Genomic DNA, 19218 nt, shown 5'->3' with positions numbered 1-19218 from the left:
TAGTACACAAACACTCTAGAGTTGTGGCAACTTTCATAAAGACACTTCGATACACAAAAAAAAACCCCTAAGCTGCAGTCTAAGTTTGTTTGCTCGGTTTCTTTGAAAGCTTTCAAGACTATTAGCTATGACTATAGATAAAGCTGATTCTGTCCACAGGTAAAGGAGAGCGGAAGGGTCCTTAAGAGGTTGCCTAGTCAATCTTACTTCCCATGAATTAGCAGTAAACTCAGTTAGCATTACCAAGTATGCTAGGGGAAGGGTACAAAAAAGTTATTTACCAAACTGCTGTATTGCTCTATCGGCGCTCCACGGCAACTCCAGAGTCATGTGAACTCTCCGTCTCTGATTCTTAGCTCTGCGGTCTGCTTGCAATGATATACCAGAGCTGGCAGCCTCCGAGATTATGGCAATGTTCTTTTATTAAGAAAGGAGTTGTTAGTTAAGCAATAAATCCAAGACTAAGCTTCAGTTTTCAGTTTCTAAAAAAGTTTAATTTTACAATTACGAGTAACACTGGTCTGGAATGGTTTCACTCTTATTTGGTCTTCCTATCACAAGGCGGGGAGGGGAGAAAAAGTATGGTTCTCTATCAGACTTAGAAACACTAATGTTTTTTTTAAGTGAAAGGAGTGGTTTTCACTTTTCTTTTCAGCAACACATTTCTGTGCAAATGAAGAAAGGCGGTATGTTGCAGTTTTGCCATTCCAAAGGGCAGGTTTCTCTGATGTTGGCCTGCCCTCCAGAAAGAAAAAAGTGAAGGGACACAGGGAGACTTGCTCTGATAGCAACCAACAGAGAAGACACAAAGTTGCTGCTAATGCTGTATAAGGAAGGGGATACGACCATTGTAGTATCTGAATGCATTTGCCTTGAAAGAATGTGTTTTGACTGTGTGCGAGTCACTTACAGGAACATGAGTATTTACCCTCAAGAGTAACAACAGACCATACAAGTTCCACACAACAACTACATTTACTCGATTTGCCCTCTTGTGGTGGCATGTCCCAAATGAACCACAGAAGTATTTTTTTCCCCCCTCCTTTTATCAGCTTCAGTTCTACTATTATTACAGTCAGTGTTTTCTTTCAGAGTGCAACGCAAAGGACAAAAGCTATCACTCCTCCCAGCATTACTTCTCAGTGCTCGTTAAGGTAAACCACCTCCACCTTTTCCCTTCAGCCCCTCACTGAAGTTTTTTCTCCCTCTCATACCAAGTCAGTCACCGGTTTTCCCCATTTCTCAATTTCATTATTTCCTCTTGGAAGCAGAGGTACACGGTAATCCAGGTAAAGGAATCGCAAAGATGTGGAGGGTTTATCTGCCTTTTAAACACACACTGTTTGACGAGACCAGCTCAGAGGTGCTAGCTTTCAGTTTGGCACGTGTGTACACACCTCTTCAGCACAGGCCTTTGTGGCCACCCAAAGTACAGCCTGACCTTTAAAGCATGCTGCAGCCACATATTAGACTGGACTACTGAACATACTGGTTTGAAAAAACAAAACACACAGCAGTGAATAGAAAATGCTTTCTAACTAGTACTTACAGTACCTAAAAAGTCACTGTGGGGTAGTGGTAGAGCCACAACTTGAATAACTTAATCAATGTTACTATGGCACCTGGCAAGTTTTTCTGAATTGTATCTCTTTAAGGACTACCTTATCTCCATCCATGAACCTCTGCTTTTCCGTGATGTTCAGAATTTCAACGGGCACATCAAGTTCAGATCTTGACTCATAAGATATGCTGCCATCATCATTGCTTACAACTCTCCCTTTGCGGCCTGTCATCTTTAAAAATAAAAGGGAATACAAGCTCATTATAGCAATACCAAAGTTATTACATGACCAAAAACTTCAAGCAATGCTGCTATTTATTCATACTCCAACCTTAAAATAGATTCAGCAATTTACTTCAAGTGCAAAACTACATTAGAGAACCGGATTATTTTTTGGTTGATGCCATTATTGGCTATGTGGAACACTTATTTAGGGTAACTCAGGGAATCAAAAACATAACAAAGCGCATCTATGTAGAAATGACGTAGTATTGTAGTACTGTCCATAAGGGATTTACCAAGAGTACTAAGAAAATATAAACCGAAATGACAGCTGAGACTGTCACTGATTTTAATAGGGTCTTTTAAATCGCAATGATGTTTCTACTTGATAGAGACGGGTAGCTTTAACTAAAGACTTGTTTCTAAAGTTATTGAGAAGAAGAGATAATAATTCGTCAGGCTTTTCACTAACGCAGTTTTATTATACAGGTTCTTAATCTTCATTGCCTAGGAAGATGAACTAAAGCTGCTTTCTGTTTTATATACACCAGCTTCAAACTGACTACAGCTACAGAAATGTACCACTATAAAGCAAAAGAGAAACTACTAGTATGATTTACCCAACAAGAAACTAATCAGTCTCAGAAGTAACCTACTTACCCATTCAGAGCCCTTCTCTCTATTCTCATATAATCCTCAAGTTTCTTTTTAATTCAGAGGCATCCAGTGAAAGTAACCTATACCCTTATCCCTGTGAGATTACTGTTTAAAACTGCTAAACAAGTTCTCTTTAATAGATACTTAGGTCACATGCAACCTTGAAGAACAACAACACCGACTTACTGCAGCCAGATAATGTATGGCTGCAGTAGAAAAAAAAACATCATTTTTCTCTTAACATGAACACCAGCCTACCTCTGCAACATTTTCAGGGCCACCCAGTTCATCTATAAGCTCATCCAGTGTATTAGGTGGAAGATCTTCAGCCAGCTTTTCCAGTTTATCAAGCAGTTCTTTTTTCATTTGCTGGGCCCTTTCAACAGCATCCTGACTTGTTACAAAGCTGCTGTTTGTGTTACTGTTTGCTGAAATTTAAGAGAGACTCTTTAAGATTTAGAATTTCACTGCCTCATTGCTAAGAAAGTGAATTAACACCAAAGAAACTTATTCTTACCTGACGTGTTGGTACTAGAAGTGGTGGTACCAACAGTGGAAGTAAAACAGCTAGGTCGTTTTGATCCGAGACCAGAAGCTAGTAAGGCACTTTGAATAGAATCTGGGTCTATACTTTTCTTCTTTTTCTTGTCTTTATTTTTTTTATGCTCTTTTCTAATTAACCAGGGATCTAAAGTTAAATAAAGTTATTTTCAAAAAGTTTCAAGCATTTAATAAAAAGCCATCCTTTCCTTTAAAAAACTACGCTCTCATTACAAAAGGTGACTTACAAAAGTCTGAACTCCAGTGTGTAAAACTGACTTAAAAGAAGATGCAAATCAACACTCTAGTACTAATTCCAGTCTCATTAAACTACATGCTTATCACACACTCTTATTTTTGGCTCACTGAAATGGTTAGGAAAGACTTTACGCTTACTATCTGCACGTACAGATACTTGCTTGATAGAACACTTAAACCGTCTTACCATCTTCATCATCTTCACTGGATTCATCTCTGAATGGGTTGAAGTCATCATCATCTCCAGAACTCAAAAACCTGGAGCTCTCATTGTCACTTTCTTCATTGTCTGAAGCATCAGACTCACTTTCACTCTCATCAGAGCTGCTACCTGCAAGGCCACCTGTTTTGCGAGCTTTTTTGGCTTCTCTGCTTATTTCTTCACCTAATTCCAGGTGAATTACCATCACCCCAGAAAAAAAAAGTTAGTTTAGATCTTGTAGTCTACCTTTTGAGGTTTGTTTTACCACCACTGCGTGCAAACTAGAAAAATATTCAACTTCTAAAAAAATAAGTGTTTAAAAGAATCTAATCTAAGTTTTAAGTAAGACCTCTCTCCCCAGTTTTTGTTATGATCACCTACTTTTTGGTAAGAATCATTATCAGTTTGGGAAGAAGCGTGGTATTAGGCTTCTCTTTACTGAGCCTCAAGAAGAAAGCAATTATTTGCTTGACTGTATCAGGAAGTGGTCTGACATGTGCAAGGCGTTTTGGGATACGATCCTATACTAGATCAACCCAATTTTGAGCAAAGTAGTAACCAGAATTTACAGGTTATATTGCTTCAGCAGCAGTTTTAAAATCTATTAATCAAAATTTCTAACAGAAGTCTTAGACTTGTAATACATGCTCTTTCACGAATGACTGTACTGATATTTACATTCTGATATTTTTTCCAGAGTTCACTCTTAGGCAGCTCTAAAATTGCCATTTCACTATGGCATTAGTGTAAGAACTTAAGCATTACCTTTCCGTTTCTTTATTTTGTTCTCCTTGCAAGGGCTGTCTCTGGGTGAATTGTTATTACTTTGAGCGGTCAAATCAATTCCCAACAAGCTAAACAACTTCTTCCTGTCAGGAGCTGGAAAGTGCTTTTCAATAAGAGACTGGAATACTCCTCTGTTTAAGAAAAAAGGGTTCTTCAGTCGAATTTGCATTTATTTAAAGTAGAAACCTGTAACATTTTAACAGCTTGCTTGACTCTTCTGAAGAATTATTCCCTGTGAACGCTATTACGCAAGCACTCGGTATAATTATCACCCATATTACTGTATTTGTCACCTTCTTAAAAGCAAGACATTTACTTTACAGCGCTGTTACTTATAACTTCTGAAATTTTTTTTTGGTATCAAGTGGTACTGCTCCTGCCATTTTCTTATTGCTCAAAGTTTAAATGACAGATTAACTTAATAAATTAAGATCTTCAGCAAGGTAGTCTCAGGATTGGATCTGGCTCATCTGATAGAAGAGGGAAGCGATGATTGCAACTTGCTTTGGTATAAATGCAGTGTACACTTGGCAAGTCTTCCCCTCCTCCCCACTGGAGCAGAACAGTACCAGCTGTTGACACCTGAAAACATTTCACAGAGTGCCGGTAGAACCAGGAACTAACCACTGGTTCACTTCAGCAATACCATCAGATTTTACGTACAGGCAGCTTAAGTAAAGAACATTGGTACTAAAGGATACCCAGCCTTCTGTACAGTGATGCATGTTTTACACACGAAAGGACAAATTACTACACACACTAAGCTGGACTAAGGTTAGTTTTGTAAAGGACAGTTCTAACAAACTTCAATCTTACTTTGCTGTAGAAACAAAGTCATTCAGTTCACCACCACCTTCCTCCAAAGCTTCTAATGTTCTTGCTTCTCCTGTTGACTGCAGGCCAATAACAACACACTAAGGGACAAATGAATACAAGGCATTGTCACTAAGAAGACTGACTTGTAAGTTTATTTTTGCCTGAATTTCTGCTCATTAAATAGCTTCAATACCATAAAGTACAAAAGCATGCTACTACTATGTCTGAAAATATTTGTGTTCTAAACAAAAAAAATAATCTATTAGCTTTACATTTAACAAAGGATTTAAAAATAGGTCCTGATCAACTTACTTTCCCATTCTTGATTTCTTCTCGAGCTAGCTGCACCACCCTCTTCACTTTAGATGCTATGCAAAGGTACTTGAAAAACCTCTGATGGGCTGACCAAAACTGACCCCACATAGACTTTTTCATTCGTTGTTCTGCATCGATAAGATCAGCTGCTTGTTGAAACCTCTCTCTAGCACTGACCCACTGAAGAAGAAAATGTTAATTGTTTTACATGTCACATTTCAAGGCTACATTGTTTAATATCCAAATAAAGACAGAAGAGAAGTTTACAGTTACAGTACTATGGGACTCTGCAGGTCAAGGAAACTCTTAATACATCAAAGCAAGCTCACAAAGAAAGAAAATAACTATGGCTTAGTAAATTCAGAAGAGAATTACTCTCATAATGGAAAGCAGATACATTTACATTACTACCAATGCAACCATACACAGTATTTTCTAATTATCTAGTTTCTCCATTAATAGAGTCAGGTTAAAAAAAGCAAAGAGCACTGCCTATAGTTAAGTACAAAGCAAGATCCCAAGGAGAGAAAAACCCCACTGCCTTCGTTTCTACAACGTTTTGTTATACCAATTGTTTCCAGACTAAGTAAAGTAAGCTTTGGACCCAAGTTTAGTGATTCTTTTAAACAACATTCATGAAGTAAAGTGCTGTTTTAAAGTTGATGTTATACACCTGTCAAAGATAAATTTTAATTATTGTAGCTATACAACATGAATAACGAGTCATCCTTAAGCACCTCTTAAGCAGGTAAAGACCCTGCTCATTTTAATCTATGTCCAAGGAGTAATTATTTTTATCTAATACAGCAGTGGTAATGTACAAGCAGAATGTACACTCAGAAAAAAAGACACTCAGCTTAGCGTATGGACAAAACAATTAAGAACATGAAAAAGATAACCAGCGGGTGAATAAAGGAAAACATTAAAGGGAACCACAACTTCAATGTGTTTGATTTGATCTGCCATGTGATTAAAACTACCACCCTTCACTGTTTAACTACAAGCACCACTCCACCATACCGCTCCAGTGAAGAAGTGCATGCAGCCTGTCTAATGTTCTGCAGCTTGTTCTCAGCTCAGTTGCCTAAAGGGGGAGGACTGGAGCACAAGAATATGACCAACAGGTGAACAGCTTTATCTCAGGCAAGTGGATCTGGCAGATACTGGAAGATGCACCCAAAACCGCAGCTTTTATGACTCAGAACAAGAATTAACAGCTTCTGCCAAGTCTTAAATGGAGAAATCTTTATACTACATTGAGACAAGAAGATGCCATTCCTATCTCTCAACAGGCTATTTCAGAAGCATTCAAGTTTAAACCAAGTAACTTCAACCTCTCAGAACTCAATACAGAAAGCAAATTTAAAAAGGCGTTCTTACCAGTTTCACAGATTTATTGTACATTTTAACATATTCCTGTGAAAGCAGAACTTCATCAATTTTGAAAGTTACACCTGAAAAACTCAACTGTCTTGCTATGTACATTCCTCTCAGCTTCATATCCATAGCAACTATTTCCATGGCACCAACACCTCTAAAATAAAGGAACAAATTAAGTCAATATTAGAATTTTCAAGAGCAAGGATTTGTTAAAAAAAACCCTCAAGTACTTTAGAAGAAAATAGCATGCTTACAAATGTGAAGGAATATGTTTTCAAAATCATTAGTACTGTTTCGTTAAACACATCGAATCAGGGGGTCTTGAAATTTAGCCTTCACATAAAACTGTATCATTGCCTCGTGAGTATTAAGTGTATCCCAAGAGGTATAAACGCTCAAATAGTTACTTTTTCCCAAGTGACCTAGCATGCATTAGGAGACAGTACCTTACAAACTGTAACTGGATAGTGAAGTTGATCCAAACATATAACAAAATCTTGCATTGCAATTTTATAAACTCCACTGAAGATTTAAAATAATGAATACAAACTGTATTAAGCTATTCAGATTTATGCTGATATGAAAATAATTAAATTAGTAGGTAACTTAAGTTTTTTTCAACAGCAACACTTTTAGCAATACCTTGAGAGCACAGAAGTCAACTGCAAAGCTAACCTACTCACAAGCTTGGGCCTGTAATTTCATTATTGCTCAATTGATATGTACTCAGTAATAAAGCGGAGACTACACTTGCAGAGTCTAGAAAATCATGCATCATGTAGATGGTATGCAAGAAGATGCATACTAAGCCCTACTGTAGTACTCTGAAGTGTTCAAAATTCTTTTTAAGTGGGCAAAACACAATTAAGATGCTCACCTACCAAAGAATGTAGCAGTTGCATCTTCCACTGACCTCTCACATTTAGTTTTTTTAGTAAGTTCTGAAATATAAGTACCTTGCAACAGCACGCAGTTCTTCTGAACTGGGTTCTTATGCCAGAAAGCACAAGAACAAGACTTCTTCCTGTTAAACCGCCTAAGCTGAATGCACAAACATTAGAGGGCTTTGCATATAGTGAGACATCAACTATACTGAGCATACTCAGTACATAGTGTGTTTTCATGATAAGCAGCAAAATATTTTCCTTTCATAACACCCACATTTTAAGAGGGCTATTTTCCCAGGAAGCTTCTAAAGCTCTCAAAAATTTCTGTGAGCAAGGGAAACTTCCCATTTTTTACCACATGAGATGGATTACATTTCTGCTAGATTTAGAAAGTAGAGTCAGAAAGTTCTTAGTGTGACAGGACGAGTTTGCAGAGGACTGAGTGAGTGAAGACAAAGGAACTAGAAAGCACAGTCAGCCACAACCATGTGCATTCTTGCTATAGCTCTCCAAAATATTACCTTCTTTCAACAGCCTGAATAAAGTCACTGAATTCCCTAAATGGAGTTCCTTCACCCCATATTCCAAGACGGTTCATATATGCCATATTTCTTGGCTCAGATGCACCTAGGAGAAGAACACACTCTGTACCAATGCCAGTAAAAACACAGACACATTTAATGCAAACCAAGTAGTACATACCTGTGGCACTAGCATAAACAACCCTGGCTTTTGGAAGTTTATTTTGAAGTTCCAATACCGCCAGACCTGTTTTTGTTGGTTTTGATGAACCAACAGGACACAGATTCTTAGCTTTATGACACTCATCAAATACAATCTGACCCATAATTAAGGAAAAAACTTTGTCCCACTTATTTTTAGAATGGAGAGCTAAAACAGAAGACAAGAAAATCTGCTAATTACAATAGGGGGCAGCAGTAAATTGTAAACTGAAAAAGACACTAGTCATTTTTTCACTAAAAACTTCAGGAAAAATATTTCGCTAGTAAGTATTTAAGAGCACAATTACCAACACTTGAGTTCTTTAAAATGCTGTTGATAATTCTTTAAAAATTTTTTTGAGTAACTGGTAAAAATTTCAGTGTAAACTTAAGGTTCTTAAAACATATTTTAATTTTATGTATTCATTATAGAAAAAGCAGAAGCTTCACTCTTGTACCAGAGTTGTGTGGCAACAATATGATGGCAACAACATACAGACAAGTATGAAGTCTGTAAAACTTCAAGTCTAATGTCAGAACATGCACGCAAGCGATTACTGTCACGAATAAAGAACAATACCTAAAAATACCGACAAATAAAAATACAAGATTGTCTTTAAAGATGTCAGCTTAAATAGCAATTTGGTTACAATCAGCTGAACTCCAGATAAAGGATACAACTCCATCAAAGTCTTCACCACACCAGTGAAGAAGCTGCTTTAATCTGGTTTTGTATTTACCACCAGACTGACTTTCACCAATAAGAGAAGAATAGGTAGCAAAGATGACACCTTTCTTCACGCTTCCATTGTGTTTGGAAGAAATTTTCCCATACTTGAACTGCAATAAAAAGATAAAAGTTACAGAAATTATTAAAAAGAGATCCCTCCTCAAACCCACCTACCATATGATTAAGGCACGCTGGGGGTCTTAACCTTAAGGTGGGTACACTTTGAACCACCTGTATCCCTACGTCACGACTAGGGCACAGCTGGCATACGGTAATGTGGTTAAGGGGTCATACAGGGCCTTCCTTACATACATACTTAAGGAAGGCTAGGTCAGAGGCCTCAAAAGATTAACAGCCACCTTCTTTGACTACATGGTTTCCTTAACTTAAATACAATTAATATTTTAGTTTCAATGCATCCCTTAGAGCTAACAAGTCAAGTGTATTTACAGCTGCTACCACAAATGACAGTTTCTAAAGCTTTGCTGTATTTTAGAAATTAAGACCTCACAAAGCAACAACGCTAACTTAAAACAAACTTTAACTTCAGTGATTTCAACCAGCAATCACACTTCACAATTTACCAAGTGGCTAATCCTGAGCAGAGGCCCAGTCTGCAAAGATAACTGCACATGCTACTGCTGCTTTATTAAATTACTGAGGAAGTCTATTATTCAAGCATTACATACAAAATGTATTACATATAAAATGTGCGCTGGGAGATAGAAAGGGAAAAATTCAAATGCTACAAAGTCTAAAAGATTTAAAGAATATTTCAACTTTTAGAAAATACTCTACTAATAAGTGCCAGTAGTGGCTTGAAGAGTAATGTTTAAAAAAAAAAAATCGCATACTAAGACTTAATCCTACAAGGGGCCTATTTACATTATTAACTTAAAGGACTGTGCGGTTCTTCATAAGATTAAGGCCTGTCAAACAAGACCGAGACAGCAAATTTATTGAAATTAGTACATTCTTGCTCTTAAAACAGTCAACATGCACAACTTGTCACACAAGCGTACCTAAAGTTTTGCCTCAACTGTACATAGTAAAAAGTTTCCACACCTTGTTTAATGAATGAACCAATATGTTTTTTGCTCCAATATCTCTCAAATCTCTTTCAGCATCGTATTTCAGATCATTTGACACGCTAAACCTGAAGATATAAAAAGCATATATTCTGTAAGTTACAGCAGAAGTTCAAGAAGCAGTTGCTAGAACGTTTGTTCAAAGACAGATTACGCAGAATTTAAGTACTACAGTCACTACAGTGACTGCTCTAACAAATTCTGACACACTTACCAGACTGCTCTTTTTCTGCCTAACAAGTAATTTTCATAGATTATTCCAGCTATGGTCCTTCCTTTTCCTACGCCAGCACCATCACCTATCAAGAATCCAGCTCTGTCTCCATTGGGCAGGAATGTTTCATGTTGCTGTAGGAGAAAGAACAAAAAACTCGTACCTGTTCTCCAGAACACATCACTGAATTGTCAGAGATGAGCAAACGTAAGAAACATCCTGCTGGATGAGACCAGTGGTCCACCCAGCCAAGCAGCCTCCCGATAGCAGGAAAAGGGATTTTTTAGGGAGAGCACGTGAGCCTACCTGCTTTACATGATCCATTCTCCCCCTTCTTCCCTCAGCACCTAGAATTGCTGTAAAATTGCTGTACATATCTAATTCTTTTAGTACTTACTACCAGACCGGCTGCTTTTATTAACCCACTGATACGCACCTCTACAGACTTTTGTGGCAGCAAGATCCAGACATCCACTGCCTGTGTAAAGAAGTATTCTTCTATCCATTTTAAACCAACCTCCTATCAAGTTTCACCAAGTTCTGCTTTGTTCTTGTTTTGTAGGATTCCACTGCCTTCTTGATTACGTAAACCTTCATTTCATTACCCTCCATTTTTCTCCTCTCCAGCCTGAGGCATCTCAGCCTTGTTAGTCTCTTTTCAAGAGGCAACTTCTTCCCTCCCGTGACTGTTTTAGTTGTCCTCTAACTTCACTACCTTCCTCCCTGACACGCTGGGAGCTGCATGCACAACATCTGATGTGGGCCCACTGACGTTTAATACAGCAGCAAAATAACACCTAGTCTTGTTCTCTGTACCCTTCCCAACGATGCCAAACAGTGTTGGCTTTCTTAGCCTGCTGCTACTGCAGCAAGTTATTTCAGAGAAATAAAGACAATGACTAAGACGTCCTTCCTGAGTTTTAAGACAGCTTGAGATCAGCATCATGGAAGCAGTTTAGACAAAGCTTTTCCTAGGTGTATTACCTCACATTTATCTGAACTGAAGCTCACCTGCCACCTTCTAATGCAACTCAAACCTTTAAGCTCTTAATATTTTACCTCCTTGTAAAACTGACATAGCTGCACTTGTCAGATAGTATTTTTCTTCTTAAATTCTACGTTAGCTTTTAAGCTGTACTAATGTCTAGCATACCTGGGCTGCGTAAGTGATTGCTTCAAGTTGCAAAGCTGACAACCAGCCACTATCAATTGTTTCTTCCGATATTGATGTCTGGTACCACACATCAGGAGGAGTCACACTGGATAATGAGCTGGTTTCCACTACGGGATCAGGATGACGTAGACCAATTTTTACTGGTTGAAAAGGGAGGGGGAAGAAGGGAGAAGATGAAAACATAATACAGAGTTCTGTTGCTGCAGCATAGGTTTTATATTTACCAAAATTAAGTTACAATTGTCCATTGTAAAGGCTGAACTCAACAACAACTATGTTCCATTGCAACAGTACATCAAGTGTTAAACAAACTGCATCACATAAAGGAATACATTAACCTGAATTTATGTAACTGCAGTTTTAACTGTGTTTCTCTTCTCACCACCTTCCCCCAATTTTTATGGAATTAGATAAAATTCCGTTCATAAAAAATTAAAGCATTTGTGTAAACACGTTTGAGAAAAACTAGTCTGAACCTTGCGTTCCCAAAGGCCAGAGGCAGCCTCAAGATGCCAGAATCACAAAAGCAAAATTCTTCTCACTATTTATATAGTGCTGTTTTTAAGCAATATGAGAGAAAAGATTTAGAACAGACGTGGTTTAATTGCCGACAGATCTCCGTGACAATAAAAATTAACCATTTAGCTACAAACTCCACGCAAAATTTTTTGCCTTGCTTTTACAGCACATCAGCAATGTACCTAGGAAACAAGGTAACAGCTTTTTGTCACTGACTACAACAAAGAGAAAGGAGAAAAAAGAGGAGATAGCAATTAACAGTAGTGAAAGACTCACTTTTAAAAAACACAACCAAAACCAAAAACAAAACAGCTCTAAGTCAGTCAGGAACAATGCAGGGAGAATGTGCTTAGGGTAATTTCACACCAAAAGACTCAAACTAGATTCTTAAGTGTAGCATTGACCACTTAATCCCTTTACAAAATTTCCTCTGCTGAGGCACAAAGCATCTTAACACAGGTAAAAAAAGACTGATCCTGGTTCATCAATCTCATTTCTGAAACAAGTACTGCTCAAAGATACACTAAAGAATTCCTTTTCTATTAGAAAAAAAATCTGCGTACCTTCCAAAACTAAGCGCTATAGAAGAGAAAGATTTCCTAGGAAAACCCACCACAAATTCAGGTCCTTTTTACTTGATTCAGAGAGTAACCTAGCAGGTTTTTTGGTTTTAGTAACTACAGAAGAGTAAATAACAAATTAGCTCTCAAAACATTTCAGCCTTTTGACATAACAAAACTTTAGGTCGTACATTTTATTGGCATATACTCAGCGTAAGTTTCTGCATGGCCCATTTCTTCCTCATCTTCTTCCTCAGGTTCTTCCTCTTCTTTTACTGCTGGCACTTTCTGCAATAGAGAAATACCTGCAGTAGTCACACAGCACATTGTTAATACTCTATGTCCTGGAAATTAACATGAGAAATGAAATGAGCACAAACTTGCACTCGAATGTTTTCACATGACCTAGATGAACCAGTGAGGAGCAGGGAAACTACAAACGGAAATGTAGATTTCTTACACTCTGAACAACCCTTTGAAGACACAAAGTCAGGGAACTTCCTCTGCTTTGCAAAGACATTCAAGTACTGCAAACTCACATACGCAGAATTAAAAAAGAAACACTTCTTACAGCATTTTAAATCCAAACCAGGACTTAAAGAAAACTGCCTTGTAAACACAACAGCTAGTTAACAGCCAAAACCTAACTTTCAAGTACTCCCATAAAATCTCCTGCAGTTTCACATTCATTACGTGATTTTTAGAACTTAGGGGAATAGTTTATAATGGTCACAGTTCTATCCAGTATTCTCTGAAACCTGACAGTTACCCATTGTTTACTGTGATCTTGATCAATGTAAATATATGAATATTTTTAAAGTACTCGCTAGATAACAAATCAAAAGTCTTCCACAATTACTAATTCATTGTTTAATATAAAAAAGTAATCTGAAAATCCTTCTGTATGCCAGTCACTAAGGAGCACTGTTCATCACAAACTTTAGCCTGATTCTGGCTATCAGTGAAGATGCTGAAACTCAAGTGTTTACCGCATCAGAATGTATTTTTACTACATTTAGAAAATGGAACGATACTCAATTTACATCTTAAATCAAACCGCCCAGAAGGTCAGCCGTGCTAGAGAAAGTCTTCCAGTTTCCTAGTTGCTAGTTATACAAATGGGGATACTTTAAAAGAAATGTCTTAAAACACAGAGCAAGTGATATGCTTATCAGCTTTAATTGGAGCACACCCTTCTTTGTCCATACAACGAGGTTCCGTTAAGGACAGTAATTTCTTGAAATTGTCATTTACTATACAGGTAGTTTGCTCTGCACAGCTGTTAGTTTTAGTCATCTAACCAAGTATTCATCTAGTGGAGAAACTAACCTTTTGAACAAACAGATGCCCTCGATAATTCTACCACACAAAAGGCATATATGAATAACTACTGAAACTAGTCACAGGTGGCTGAGGCAGATAAAATATACATTCATTTGGCAAATTAACCATTTGTACTACTTACCATAGTAGGTGAAAAACTTCTCATTTTAATATCATTTATCCATATTCTTGCTACCTCTTTTGTGGAAGCCTCCTTCTTCACTGCACCATTGCTTAGATCGGCTACAAAAGAAAAGTTGTGTTTTACAGGAATTCCCTCCAAACATGGACTCAAATTAACAACCTTCTCTATTAATGAGCTGGAAGAGAAGTTTAAGATGTCCAGTAGCACACTGATGCTTCAACAACACAATACTTTTGTCTAAATTAAGAAGTCTGAGCAAGGAATTAAATCCTGTTATTTCTTTGACTGAAGAAACTTCCCATGCAATACCACCACATCTGACACAGTTGTGTATTACGTTCAGTATTTAAAAAAAAGTATTTTGGACCTTCACCAAGTCTGTATATCATCTTTAGAAATACTCCATCTTGTGAGCCTTTGAAGTTTAACAAACCAGAAAGCCCAGTGTTTCAACAGAAATGAACTTACCTGGTCTGGTGGCATTTACCACCTTAGGAGAAACTACGATTATTTCTGTAAAACAAAAAGTCAACACTTTGGACTCAATTGTTTAAAGTCTTAACAAGATCCCTTAAGAGGACAATTTATTAACTTTTGTGTCCTCAGCCACATTTGGAAGCAACTGGCAATAGGTTTCAGTACAGAACTAAAAAAATTTACACAAGGATAGATGTAAAACATTGAAAGCAGCTGTCAAGCTTCCATCATGTTGACGGTCAATGCATGTAACAGTTGGTTTTTAGGGCATTTATGCTAAATTTAAGACAATTGCACAAGTAAAGTTTTCCTCAAAGAGCCTGCATAATTCAACTTTTTAATATTTTCCAATCCAGAACTCCTGCTGCCTGAATTATAAAAGACCATGCTTCCTTCCAAGAGCTTCTCTGCCCTTGAATTTTCTACAAGTATTTGTCACTTTTTTTTATAAGCACGAAGAAGGATCCAGAAACACAAGCACACAAATAAGATTAGAAATGCAGTTCTAGACGTTGCATGTCTCCTTTTTACTTAATACAGAAGCTACAGATTCAACTGTTTTCTGCAGCTGTGCCACTACAACAGCTATTGTGTATTGATGTTACCTATTACTTATGTGCTTGTGTGTTTTCATTTAGCACAAAGGGGATAAGTCAGTCCTAGAAAACCTTCTCCCCCTGCTGCTCTTCACTCCTTTACCCCCCATCCCAACTTCAGTGGTGTCAACTTCAATTTTCGTCAACCACTCCGTAACAGAAAGCAATGAAACAAGGAGGCACATTCTTCTTTTTGTTTCAGTCCTGACAGCTTCATTTATTGTGCACACTATCCGCATATGAAAAAATAGGTTACTTCCAACCCCGCCCATAAAAATCAGTAAATCTTATTTCAGAGACAATAAAAATATTGTAATCCAGAAAAAGGCTGCATTACCCTTCAGAAAAAGCAGCAATAGAGGTATCTTCAAACTCAACTAGTCTGATCTTAACCCCATGCTAAAACCAGAATAACTTGAAAGAATCACATCATAAAAATACACACACATGCAGCTCTTCCCGTACATTGAGCTGACCACGTAAGCTGTCCACGTATCAGAAATAACATTCAAGAAAAGATTATGAAAGGACTCACAAAATGAAGATTTGGAGCATGGTAACAAAATACGTGTGGCATTTAAGTTAACACATTTCAGAAGTAACATGGAAACAAACAGCAAGTTTTTAGGACTTAAGTTTTTAAACACAATAGATCTGATGCTTCCCACAAAACATACAGGGACAGAGATGCTCTTTCCTAGGAGACACTTTACAGAAACACCCTATCATAGGAGTACTAGCATGTACTACAAATCTAGTTTGCAAGATGCCAAAAAGTACTCATTTGTCATTGTTCCACAGCAAATATACAGCAGAAGAGAAACTGATGTAGACTCAAGTAAGATGCTAAATTAACTTCAGTAATGTTCATGAATTAATTTTACCAATTTGCCAGCTGCACTCTAAAATGTCGTTTTCCTCATTCCTTGCAGTAAATCAAAAGCTTTGATTTTTTTTTTTTAAAAAGCCTGTTTTGTATTACTTCACCCTGAATTCTAACACTATTAAAGTTAGAATAGAATTTATCAGGTTTTCTGGACCATTTCATTTTACTGCGATATTCTTACTAATCAATGAAAATACAAGATGTGCAAAGATCTTAATATTATATTATTTCACTATTTGTCTAAAACAATTATGAAGAAAGAAGAAAACTCACTTGCTGCTGTTGCTACTGGTTGGGCAATATTAGGAGGTGGCTTCAATTTCATAAGTTCATTAAGACTGTTATTCTTTAGCAGATCTTTCAGCTGAATCTGGTCCTTCGAAGGTGTAGTGGTCAAGGCATTGCGTACTGCTGGTGCTGCAACCGAGGGTCGAGTAGTTGTGCTGGTCTGAATGATTTTTGCTACAGTGATAGTCTGCCTCGTAGTTGTAACAGGTGTTGTTTTTGTCATCACTATTGTAGTCCCCAAAGTTGGAAGCTGATTTATTTGATTCAGCACAAAGGTTGTGGTGGATGGTGGTTGCTAGCAACAAAGAACCAGGGAAATTTTCAGAAGACAGTGAGAAAAAGCAGACTTTATTAGCCTTTCATCTAGAGCATCTAGGAGTCACCAGTTTCTAAAAGACTCTTGTAATAAGAAATGTCTTCACATAACGTGCTGAAGATGCTAATTATCTTGTGGTGCAACAGTCTCAGCAAGAAGTGCCTATTTATCAATATATATTGCCGTACGTATTTTTGAATGGTATTTTTAGATTTTAAGGTAAGGGAAAGGAAATAAAAAAATAGGATGAAGGATTCATCACCCAGACACAAAACATGACCACTACAGGTACAGGAACCCTGAGCTGAAGAGAATTTCCAATACATAAACTAGCTGCACAATTGTCAGAGTAAGTAGCTTGGGTTACTTAAAGTATATGTGCAGCCTTTTTCAGACACACTGCACTACATCCACCTTCCTGTACATCTGCTTTTTATATTCTGATTTCAGATGCAACCACCAGACTATGGTGCTCAGAATTATCTGCAGCTAGAAAAGGTGCTACACAGTTCAGGTGCAGGAAACAAGTTTACACAACCTCCCTATCCCCAGAATTTGCATGCAGGAGAGGTAAAAGGCACATGGGACACCTCAAATTTTTTTCAGCATACTGCTTTGTCCTCCTTTGTGTTCCTTGTCATAGAAATCGTATCAACCCATGGGTAAGCTAAGCTTTCGCAGTCTTAGTACAAGGAGAACTGAGACGATGGCCAACTGGCATTTTACAGTCCCACCTCTTTTGTTACATTTTACTAATATACTGTATTGGGTTTACACGGCAAGGTTTTGGTAGCGGGCGGGCTACAGGGGTGGCTTCTGTGAGAAGACGCCAGAAGCCTCCCCCACTTCCGATACAGCCAGTTCCACCCAGCTACAAGATGGACCCACCACTGCCCAAGGCTAAGCCAATCAGCGATGTTGGTAGCGCCTCCGTGATAACATATTTAAGAACGGGTAAAAACTGCTGCACAATCGGCAACTGGGAGAGATGAGTGAGAGTATGTGAGAAAAACAACTCTGCAGACACCAAGGTCAGTGAGGAAGGAGGGGGAGGAGGTGCTCCAGGCGCTGAAGCAAAGACTCCTCTGCAGCCCGTGGTGAAGCAGGCTGTCCCCCTGCAGCCCATGGAGGTCCACGGTGGAGTAGATATCCACCTGCAGCCCATGGAGGACCCCGTGCTGGAGCAGGTGGATGTGCCCAAAGGACACTGACCCGATGAGAGGAGCCCACACTGGAACAGGTTTTCTGGCAGGACCTGTGGCCATGCGGGGGACCCATGCTGGAGCAGTCTGTTTCTGAAGAACTGCACCCCGTGGAAAGGGCCCATGCTGGCGTGGTTTGTGAAGAACTGCAGCCCACAGGGAGGACCCAGGTTGGAAAAGTGAAGGAGCTGCTGGAGCAGCAGAAGAGCGCGGGGAGGAAGGAGCAGCAGAGACAACGTGTGATGATGCTGGGAGTGAAGTTGAGCCCAGGAAGAAGGGAGGGGTGAGAGGAAGGTGTTTTTAGATTTGTTCTTATTTCTCATTATCCTACTCCCTTGTTAACTGGCAATAAATTAAATTAATTTCCCCAAGTTGAGTCTGTTTTGCCTGTGACAGTAATTGCTGATCTCCCTGTCCTTATCTCGACCCACGACCCTTTCGTCCTATTTTTTTTTCTCCCCCCATCCAGCTGAGGAGGGGGAGTGATAGAGCGGCTTGGTGGGCACCTGGTGTCCAGCCAAGATTAACCCACCACATACACACATACAAAATCCTGAAGTACCAGTTCTTACCCGAACATTTAATAAGGCTGGAGTCGATACAGTCTCCGGTTCTTGTTTCACAGCAGCTGTGGCCTCAGTCTCCAAGCCTAGTTCTAACGCACTAAGTGGCACTGACTGCAGAGGAAAGAAAGTAAGCATCAGGAAACACTCACATCAGCAGGGAAAAAACCTTAAGACTAAATATCCGCCCACAAAATGGAAGTTAATGGGGAAGTCCTTAACTGTGCTCATCAACAAAGGTTTCACTGAAAATAAAGATCATCAAGTGGTTGGTTTCACATTCAAAGAAGTTAAACATACAACACCTTGTTAGTTAACTGTGGAGAAAATGTAATTAGTTTTGTGATGTCACTGTTCCAACACACTACTGTTCCCAGTCTCTGAAATGCAACATAACCATCTCTGAAACGGTTATGTTCTTGCAGATTGAATACTGTCATGGAGCTTAGACACCATACGATAGTACACTTCTTGCACATTTTATAGGAGAGCAGCTAGACTTCAGTGATATTAGAGTTCTCCATGGATACATGACAGCACGCCCCCATTTAATGTCCAGAAGTTAAGTATATTCATGTTTATACTGACCTCAATAGTGTATTTCAGATTGCTTTTCTGTATAAAAGTTTAAAGTTAATTAGCAAGTCATTTTCTAATCTCAATACTGTGAAGCAAGAAATGTATGAAAACTCCACATTCTTTAACAACCATGTGCTATGGACACCACACCCCCCTCCACAATACATCAAGTACAAGCTCTTATGTCCTCTAGCAAACAACTATGTTCTTGT

The 19218-nt window shown here is 38.4% G+C and overlaps 1 protein-coding gene across 1 annotated transcript in view; it reads right to left on the bottom strand.

The window, feature by feature from the left end:
- Positions 1-19218, bottom strand: part of SBNO1 (strawberry notch homolog 1 (Drosophila)) — a 26195-nt gene that overhangs the window by 6825 nt on the left and 152 nt on the right. Inside the window, exons 2-20 of the mRNA XM_009321170.1 lie at positions 18437-18574; positions 16332-16641; positions 14097-14197; positions 12823-12919; positions 11532-11692; positions 10379-10512; positions 10142-10232; positions 9025-9186; positions 8327-8462; positions 8146-8251; positions 6738-6891; positions 5355-5537; positions 5043-5140; positions 4206-4357; positions 3426-3623; positions 2958-3128; positions 2699-2868; positions 1662-1793; positions 282-417 (exon numbers count right to left, since the gene is read on the bottom strand). Coding sequence (XP_009319445.1) covers positions 282-417; positions 1662-1793; positions 2699-2868; positions 2958-3128; positions 3426-3623; positions 4206-4357; positions 5043-5140; positions 5355-5537; positions 6738-6891; positions 8146-8251; positions 8327-8462; positions 9025-9186; positions 10142-10232; positions 10379-10512; positions 11532-11692; positions 12823-12919; positions 14097-14197; positions 16332-16641; positions 18437-18574 — 2830 coding nt within the window. The remainder of the gene's footprint in view (positions 1-281; positions 418-1661; positions 1794-2698; positions 2869-2957; positions 3129-3425; positions 3624-4205; positions 4358-5042; positions 5141-5354; positions 5538-6737; positions 6892-8145; positions 8252-8326; positions 8463-9024; positions 9187-10141; positions 10233-10378; positions 10513-11531; positions 11693-12822; positions 12920-14096; positions 14198-16331; positions 16642-18436; positions 18575-19218) is intronic.

This window comes from Pygoscelis adeliae, unplaced genomic scaffold (assembly GCF_000699105.1).
Source record: "Pygoscelis adeliae isolate BGI_AS28 unplaced genomic scaffold, ASM69910v1 Scaffold93, whole genome shotgun sequence".
Classification (NCBI taxonomy): Eukaryota; Metazoa; Chordata; class Aves; order Sphenisciformes; family Spheniscidae; genus Pygoscelis; species Pygoscelis adeliae.
The sequence above is the reverse complement of the archived record's forward strand: the minus strand, read 5'-3'. Positions and strand labels throughout refer to the sequence as shown.